General features: G+C 47.8%; 1 protein-coding gene across 7 annotated transcripts in view; it reads left to right on the forward strand.

The window, feature by feature from the left end:
• The window catches only part of TMEM218 (transmembrane protein 218), a 28,030-nt gene that overhangs the window by 11,845 nt on the left and 6,614 nt on the right, over window positions 1–9,571 (forward strand). For 5 of the 7 annotated variants that reach the window (XM_008688255.2, XM_008688253.2, XM_008688254.2 and 2 more), the window contains one exon: window positions 3,163–3,908. In XM_008688255.2, coding sequence (XP_008686477.1) covers window positions 3,163–3,297 — 135 coding nt within the window. In that variant the 3' untranslated portion in view covers window positions 3,298–3,908. Of the gene's footprint in view, window positions 1–3,162; window positions 3,909–8,911; window positions 9,035–9,571 lie in introns of those variants that run through there. The other 2 variants (XR_567823.2, XR_567822.2) reach the window with 2 other exon arrangements.

Here is a 9,571-nt window from a genome sequence, read left to right on the forward strand (position 1 = left end):
GCCACCTGCCACTGTGGGGCTGGAGAAGAGCAAAAGAGTCGGGAATAGGAACAGGGCCTGGCCCTGAAATGCAAGTGTCCCTATCCCGGTAGTCTGGGCGCAGAAACTCAGATCCCAGCCAAAGTGTTCACGGTTGTCCGTCTCCGTGTGTTTGATCCCTCCACTTGTGCTGTGCAGAGAGTACTTTGCGGAGAGAAGATCGGTGGGGAAGGAGCATTTCTGCGGAAAGTAGAGGTTGTAGAGACAGCTGAATGCAATACTGACAGCCGTCTGGGGGACTGGCAGGCCCGAGTTCCTGGAACCCCATCTGCCAGCTCCCATCTCTCTAGAGGGATTGTTACCACCTCTCTCACAGTCCTTCTGGAGACCCCACCCATCTACTTCAATCCTGACTGGGGCACTTCTTACCTCCTATCACTCTTTCTAGCAGCTCCTTTCCTCTCAACTTCCCATTTTCATTTTTAAAGTGGTAATGATGACATTAACTCACTTTTTTTTTGGAGAGAGACGGGGAGGGACAGAGGGAGAGGGGGAGAGAGAGAGAATATTAAGCAGACTCCCCACTGAGCACAGAGCCCCCCGCGGAGCTCCATCCCATAACCCTGGGATAGTGACCTGAGCCGAAATCAAGAGTCGGACGGACGCTCAACTGACTGAGCCACCCAGGCGCCCCGTCCAACATTTTTTAAGGAATTACTGTGTGTGAGGTTGTTTGCTAAGCACCTTGTTTGCATTATCTTACTTAAACCTAAGACAACCCTAAATAGTATGAAGTACGTGCTATTATTATCCCCGTTTTATAGGTAAGGACACTGAGGCTGTACGAGGTTAAGTAACTTGCCCAGGGTCATACATATATGGGAAGAATCGGGACAAGGATTCAAGCTGAGGTCTGTCTGCAAAACCTTCGTTGTTGGGGACTCGTCAGAATATTGGGGGCCATCACAGAGAGTTCATGGGTGAGCACTGACACTAGACCACAGCACACAAAATTATACAACTTCTGAACTAAAACTGGCACACATTTCTAACTCTTTCTAGGACTAATCATGGCAAAAGGGAGGATTTTCGTTCTGGAAAGTCCATGGGACGTAATAGCACACACATGTAAGGGATCATTTCCATACGTGTCAGGGGTTTTTGTCAGCGCTGGAAAACCACTCTGTCGGGGCACCAGGTGTACCAAGGACCAAGTACCAAGTGTGGGCGCCAGGAATAGACTCCTACCTCCGTTTCCCTGTCTGAGAGGGAGTGAGTGATGAAGGGCCGTATTTCTGGATTGCTGTGCGTGTGAATACTGGAAGAAGGGCACAGAGCAAACACTGTTTTGAATTCAATCCCTCTATCCTCTGTCCTATGAGCTGCAGACCCAGGAGAGAAAAAGGAGTTTTGAGCAAAATATGCCCGTCTGCGTGGCCAACAGAATTGGTGTTCTCATTTTCAGGTTTTGAGAACTGGCCCCTGCAGCAGCCTGGCTCGATACTGTATCAATAATACATGACCTGGGCCTTCTGCACCCAAGGCCTGCTAATTGGCTAATTAAAAAGTGAAACGTGTCAAACGAGCAAACATGTAGCCCGCGAGAGACTTGTTCCGTACTGGAGCCAAGGTCAAAGTTATGTTAAAGCTGTTTTATCAAGCTGACCTTTGTTGTAAGTTGGCTGTTCGGGTAATCTCTGGAGCAGCCCTTTTCTTCTTGGTATCTTTGGACCTCAGTGATCAGAGCAGAGCGAGGACTTGACTTGTCACTCCACTGTATGAGTTTCCTGTTGCTGCTGTAACGAATGTCCACAGGCTCCGCGGCTTACAGCACACACGTGTCGTCTTACAGTTCCGTAAGGTAGAAGTCCGAACGCAGTCTCCCTGGGCTGGAGTCAGGGCTTGGCAGGGCTCTGTTCCTTCCTGGAGGTTCTGGGGAAGCATTTGTTTCTTTGTCCACCCAGCTTCTAGAGGCCGCCCTGGGCTAGCGGCCCCTGTGCTCCATCTTCAGAGCCAGCAAGGTACCATCTCGTGGACTCTGCTTGCATCTTTCCATCTCTTTCTTTCACCTTCTCTTCCACCTCCCCCTTCCAGGCTTAAGGACCCTTGTGATTACACTGGGCCCATGTGGATTGGATAGTCCAGGCTAATCTCCCTATTTTAAGGTCAGCCAATTAGCAACCTCAGTTCCATTTACAACCCTATTTCTCCTTTGCCGTGTAATCTAACACAGTCACCATTTCTGGAGATTAGGATGTGGACATTTGGGGGCCATTATTCTGTCTACCACAATTGCCTTTCAGGTATTTTGGGTTCTTTTCCCTTTGGGAAGCTGTGAAGTCACCCTGTCACTTGGCTCATTGTCCTGCTCCATTAGGTCCATTAGATTAACTTGCTTTTTTCTGCCCTAACTTAAGCACCACCATTTGGATCTGGGGAGAGTAGAGCTCTGGCAGCAGACAGTAGACAAGTGGGCAGAGCCAACTCTAAGTGTAGGTTTTGTCAGCAAAGACCAACAGCTTTGGGGCTTCAAGTATGTCTGGTTGCCAGGCAGCCAACTGGATGATCTGGGTCACGTTGTCTGTCCTGTCAACATTTTAGTGTCTCAGACAAATGGCCATTTAGCCTAAGCCTTGGAGTGCTGGATTATGAATGTTAGGGTTCAGGACTCTTCTGATGAAAGTTTTAAAGAATCACCTTTCCATTTTGAAAAGGAACCCTCCTGAATCAGCAATGGGTTGATGATCTGGGGCCTTGATCTTGGGTATATGGGGGTTATTATACTATAATATTTTTATATGTGTTTAAAATTCTCCATAATAAAAAAATTAACAATAAAAATGAGCTTTTCTAAGATCAAGCAAGCAAGCTTCTCATGAACTCTTCCAGATAACTGATTTCAGAACATAAAGAGCTCATCCAAGGTCTTCACAGTGTTTATGAACCCCCTCCTAGATGCAGCCATTTTGTTTTTCCTGTACTTCATTAATCTTTTCTTTCTCTTGTATTTCCGGCACAGGGAGTTAAGAAAAGGTTCTTCCCTAGCCATTTACAGAGGAGACTCAGAGCAGGGTGTTACTGGAAGTCACGAATACAAACAGACCCTGGGCCCACTCATCAAAGATTTCAGATGGGCACGAGCTGAAGTGATCGTCATTTCATTTTTGATGTTTCTCTCTACAGATTGTGGATTCCTTTTTCATTGGCCGCTATGTCCTGCTGGCTTTCCTCACTGCTGTCTTCCTTGGAGGCCTCTTTTTGGTTCTCATTCATCATATCCTAGAGCCAATCTATGCCAAACCACTGCGGTCCTACTGAGCGCTTTCAGGAAAACCAAGACCCTGTTCTGTCTTCACGTCTGAGGTGACTGGTGAGCAGAAAGGTACTGTTCAGAGCCTTGTTTTGACTGCCTTCATGCCTTAACGTCAGAGAAATATCCATGCACGACTAGGACAGATCCCTTGAATCCTGGCTTCCAGAAATGGGGTTGCAAAATTGGCCGGGTAGAGATGATTCTCACTACCTCCAGCGGGATGTTGCGGTCTTCTTCACACTTGTTCTGCAGGTTTTCCATCTGTTTTGAAAGGGAAATAGTAACGGTGATCTGCTTCCAGTGGATTTTCAATTGAGACACTAGATTAAGTGGATTTTGGGAAAAGGAGCCCTTTGGCTTCTACTGTCCGGGAGACGGAAGGATCTCATCCTTTCGATAATACGCAAGATTCTTAGTTACAAGGGTGGGATCATTTGGAAAGGAAAGGCACTCCACGTTCAAAAGCTTATTTTAATGTGACGAGTTGGAAGACTTACCCAGGTGTTGGTTGTTGGCCAGTGTGCATATGGTGCCACGGAATCTACACAGGCCACGGGTGTACCTTCCCTCTGCTCTGATAAAGTAATAAACAACCGAAGGACTGACTTTCACTTCAGACGCTTGGCCACAGCTTCCTCAATCTATATTCTATATTTCAGATTTGCGTGGGGATTAGACGAAGAGTATGGAAGTGTTGGTTGTTTGTCTTGCTGCTTTAGGTCTCTGGATTCTTTCTCTTTCAGAATTTGGTAGCCTTCATGTGCCTTGTTTCGTTATTATAGAATCCATTTTGGGTTATGATCATTTCTTTTTAGCTTTGTAGCCCTTTCTCCAAAGCTGGTGAGGAATATACGTTTCCAGGATTGATACAACTTTATCCTGTCTGAGATCCCACGTCAACTGAAATTTATTATTAAATGGAGGGTCTCTTTGGAAGCCTCCTCCTGACTCCCTAGAACTAAATGAAGGAGGATCTTCTAGCTTTAAGTTAAGAACTGGAAAACAAGTTGGAAAGAGAACTTCGAGCATATGCTATAGGCCAGCAGACTAGTTCCCTTGTAATTCAGTGTCTTTAAATTTTACAACAACATATTTATTATCATCTGGTTTTAAAGTAGAAAAAATTAAGGCTTAAAGAGATGAACTGACTTGCCCAGGCTTCACATAACAGCCAGCATCTGTCCCCAGGGGTGGCAGACTCCAGGGTCTGTCTCAGACTAGAAAGAAAACACACTGGGCTTTGTGGAGCTTTGATTGGGAGCTTGAGGAAGTCAGGGCCACATCTCCTTCACTTTCTCTCCGGGATCCTGTTGTCAGTGTAGAGATGATACCCCAGTGGGGGATAAGCTTTAAATTAAAAGAGGAGAGAATGGGTGACTTTGGGGAGTCATGGACTGGTGAGGGCCAGGTGTATTTATTTCTGCACCTGAACTGTCCCTATCTTATTCAGTTTGGAAAACCTTTGTACATAAGGTTTTGTCACAGAACAATTCAAAGGAAATGGTCTCTCCATCTGGCCTAGGGCCCACAGGTGAGAAAAGAAAGAAGAAACATCCCTCCACGCAGATTGGAGGGGAGAAAGGAGAATGCAGACACGTGGAGGGAAGTGGGACAAGCAGGCAGTCGGGCCATGTGCTCCTCTCCAGACACTTGCACTGAAGCTTCCAGATCCCTGTGAATCTCTGTGCAGAGACGTTGAGTCAGCCTGAGTGGAACACGGACTCCTACGAGCACAGGCTGCCATTTGTCACCTCCTGAGAGACTTGCTGACAAAGCAAGTCTGGGAAAACTTGTAGGTTCTGACCTTGAATCCATCTTTTTTATTCCCCAACAAAGGTGTCCAACTATGAGATCAATGGATAATAGCTGTGAAGTTTTGGGTGACTACTTACACGGAGAAAAATGTGTTAAGGTTGGAAACTAAAACACCACGGCTATCTAATGCGTACGTGTGTGTTTTGCACAGATATAAAAGGCAGGTTTGTGTGTTAAGGGCAGAAAATACACTTTGTACAAAGTGTATTTTAGGTTGGCCTGCCCTCTATAGACCCCCGGGTCCATAACTACCAGCTGTGGGGAAATGACCCATAGATTACTCTCTACCTTTTTACTCAAAGCAGTCATGGCCAACCCCGAAAAACCCCCCACAGGGTTGGGATAAGAAGTAGAAGGCTGGAACATGAACTTCACTGAGAGCTCTACATGAGGCACCCCTGCAGTCTGATATGGCACTCCTTGGGCTCACGGCCTTCCTGGAGACAGGGCTTAGAGGTCATCTGAGGGTCCCATTCGTCACTCTTTGGTCAGTGGCCTTCCAGCAGGTGGCGCTGTACTGTGCCTTACCCAGAGGGGCTCCTGTAGCAGAGGGACTGCTGATCCCCACTATTTACAAGGGGGAGAGGGGGAGCAAATCAAGAGTTCTACGTGAAAAACAGGTGAGTTCAGAGCCTCTTAAAATTGTATCCTGACAAAAGCTAAATGAACAGGACACCGCACTACCCCACAACGGAGACGTTGGTCCAGTCCGCTAGGTGGCGCTGCATGGTATATTTTTAGAAAGTCCCTCAAGCCCGCAAAACACACTAGGTAATTTTTTGACAGGTTCCTTAAATTTCCCATTTATAAAAATGGATGTAAAGCTGACATTCTTTTACTGATATGCGGTATCAGCTATTTAATCTAAAAATTCACCAAAATTACTGTACCAACGTTCTGTTCCGAGGAAATGCATAGCCATTCGTTCCTGCTTGGTACTTCGTGTGCAGAAGTTTGTTTCATCCTAACAGACGGCCACGCACTTATGTTCTCTAAGACATGGACTCTTCTATCAACTCTATCTCACTGCTGTTTCAGTTGAAGCATTTTTATTCTACTTTGATTTTTTTCGAAGTGTAAAGAGACCTGCTGCAATTATTTTATGGAAGAGAAACAGGCAGAGAGTGGAAGGGATTTTAAAAGTTGAGTGGGGCTCAAACCTCACATCAGGATTCCTGACATCTCACTCTTCAGATAATGTAAAGATCATTTTTGACTCATAAACAACTCCTTATTTCTACATTGGTTAATACTATTTGGCAGCTATTGATCCCCGTCCTTTCCCTAACCCATGTCATCAAAAAGGTAAAACTTTCATTACAGAATTTCTAATTAGGATCTATAATACAAATAATCAATATTTTATAATTTCTTGACTTAAGCCTTTAAGTATTTGGCTGTTGTTACATAGGAACAAGTTTGCAGGTGTGGGAATCATCTTCACAGGGGCACAGGAACTCGGGTTCGGAAGGGATTTTGTAGTTCTTAGGGTTCAATCTTTAATCTCTATTTCTATCCCAAAACTTGGAAATATTCTATTCCTCACAGGCTGAAATCACAGTTTTTATTATATTTACCAAACATGTTCTAAGCATTTTTCTAAATGCTTTGTACATATTAAGTCATCCCCATAAGCAACCCTGTGAACTTGGTGCTCTGAATATCCCCATTTCACGGATGGGGACCGGGTACAGAGTGGCGAGGTGATTTGCTTGAGGTCATTCAGCTCGGGGTTAAACAGGAGTCCAGGTTTGAAGTCAAGTGGGTGGCTCCAGTTTAAGCCTTTATGTACTTCGTATTATACTATGTTGCTCCATAAACTGAAAGAAAAATGAGGGGCCAAGGTCAAGCAACGCAAACCCAGGAGGTAGAAATACCACAAAGCAGCAGCTGAGTCTAGTGGAAAACCCAGAATCGGGATTGGGCAGGAATCCGAGATGAAGCAGTTAAAAGCCACATGGGACCTCAGAGACAACTGCTGTCCTCCACCCTGTGTTTTTGGTGGGTCTTTGCGTGTGGGACTGTGGCTCCTCGCTGGGTGAGAGATACAGTGGAGCAGCCCATAGGCTGAGTTTTCCAGGACATACCCAGTAGTCTCTCTGTCCACCTGGAATGTTTGTCTGTCCACCTTGGGTTGGTTCTCAGAGGTGCCGATGGCAGAACCAAAGCCACAAAACCAAGAATGTATTTGTTTCTTGGTCTCTGTTTCTAACAGACCATTATTGGTGGTTGCTGTTTACTCAAGGAAAAGAAGTTTCCAGCCCCTAGCCGCACCCCAGCACAAACCTTCTCGTCTCAGTTTCCTGGGACCTAAGAAAGGACAGTAGGGAGCAAAATCAGGGCCCAACACCACCAACAGAACGAGAAGGTTTCTTTTTCTGCGTTTTCATTGCACCATGTTGGGTATTGTAAAGGATGTGCTAGGCGCTGCCCTCAGAGAACTCGGTGTGGTCACAGAGGCCGTGTTCATCCCCGACCTCAATGCTACATAGCCGTTCCCTCCATGTTTTTTCTTTTAATCTTTGGGGATTTCTTCGGTCTTTCTGTCTTCAAATTGTTGTTCCCAGGTTTACACTGGGGAGCAGGTAATTTCCTATTGCTGTAGTAACAAAGTACCACCAAGTTAGTGGCTTTGAACAACCCAGATTTCTTATGCGACAGTTTTGGAGGTCAGAAGCCTGCAGTAGGTTTCACGAGGCTAATATAAAGGTTCTGGAGGCTCTAGGGAAGAGTCCCATTTCCTTTCCTTTTCTAGTTTCTAGAGGCTGTCCACAGTCCTGGGCCAGTGTACCCTTCTTTTGTCCTCTGAGCCCCATCTTCTCATTTGACCACTGACACTCTCACCTCCCTCTTTGATTTATAAGGAGCCCTGTGATTACACTGGGCCCACCCTGACCATCCAGGATAGTCTCCCCATCTCATGGTCCTTAATCACATCTGCAGTTAACATATTCATGGGTCCTGGGAATTAGGATGTGGACATCTTTGGGGGAGGGGGTGTGATTTTGCCCCCCACAGAATCTGTGGTCCGGTCCCACCCTCCTGGTCTAAGGCTGGCTTCCTTCCACCCTCCAATTTCCATCCTCTCCCCACCTCCCTGCTTTATATACAAGGTCTTCCCCTTTATCTCCGGGAGCACTCCCCAGTCCCCATGTTGTGTTGAGTCTCCTTCCCCCCAACTTCAGTCTTGCTGAAAGCCTCAGAGTGCCAAGGGTTCCCTTTCTTTTCATTACTTCTTCCCCCCCCCACCGCAACCACACACCACCCCAGCCTCCCAATGGCTCTCTAAAGGGGAAATGCAAAGAGTTATTGCTTTTTAATTACAAGTGCTATTGTAACATCTATAAGGAAGAACACTTTAAGCTTAATTGAGACCAAATGTGAAGTTAAATTAAATGAATAACTAATTAACGTAATGCTCCTGCATTAGCCCCAAGTGAGTGCTGAGGCCTAGAGAGAAGGCAGGTAGCAGGCTTCCAGGGAACAGTCCGTGCCCAGAGCTGAGGTGGGGCAGGGCACCTGGGACCTGGGAGACCAGTGCAGGGGGCCCATCTCAGGGCCAGGGTTCCTCCACCTTGGCCATGTCCCCCAGACTCCCACCCATGGCCCACGTCCTCCCTGCTGAGGCCAGGCGCTGAGCTCCCCGCACCTCCTGCTGATTGCTGCTGCCACGCCGACCCCCCCCCACGTCGGGCACCAGCGAGTATGACCTGCTGCTCTCCCCATCCCCATGCTGCATTTGTCGGGCCTTCCTCGGCATTTGTTTCAACGTCCTCCCTCTTCCACGTCTCCTCCCTACCTTAGGAAACAAGCTACCCGCCCACGTCCCTTTGGGTCTTCTCCCCAGCCCTGGGATCACCCTCCTGCCTGCTGCTGTCCCTTCCGGCTGGACCTCTCCGCTCCAGTGCCCAGCCTCAGTGTTCCCAGGTAGGTCAGGTCAGGACGGTCTTCTAGGTGAGGACACGGGCTTCTGGGTAGTCAGTGGGGAGGCGAGGGAAGAGGAAGTCTCCCACCCCAGGAGGAAGTCTCCCCGGCTTCCCACCCTGACCCGATGCAGAGGTGAGAAAGCTGAAAGTTGGTGAGCAGAGCATTCTCTGCCCCGTCTCCCCACCTGGAAGCTGGCCTGTGCAGGGCCCACGCTGGGCTCTGCCGGCGGATGATGGCGCCATCTAGTGGCTGCCCTGAGTGAGCCGCGCAGATGCTGGGCGCTGAAAGAAGCTTCTAAGAAAGCCGAATATGAGGCCCTGCTGCCCTGCAGCACTGCCCCCGGAGGCGAGCGGGGTCTAAGGACTTAGAGGTCCCGACCGTCTCCTGCTTTCAGTCGGGGTGAGTGTCAGGCAGTTGGAGGCTTACCAGTTTGTCCCCAGGGCAGTGTGTACAACCTATGACAGTGTCACCCTTGTCCCCCAGTGTCCCAGTAAATGCCACAGCTGTACCCTGTATGGGGCTCTAGCTCCCGCTGTG

Source organism: Ursus maritimus, unplaced genomic scaffold (assembly GCF_017311325.1).
Source record: "Ursus maritimus isolate PB19 unplaced genomic scaffold, ASM1731132v1 scaffold_16, whole genome shotgun sequence".
Taxonomy (NCBI): domain Eukaryota; kingdom Metazoa; phylum Chordata; class Mammalia; order Carnivora; family Ursidae; genus Ursus; species Ursus maritimus.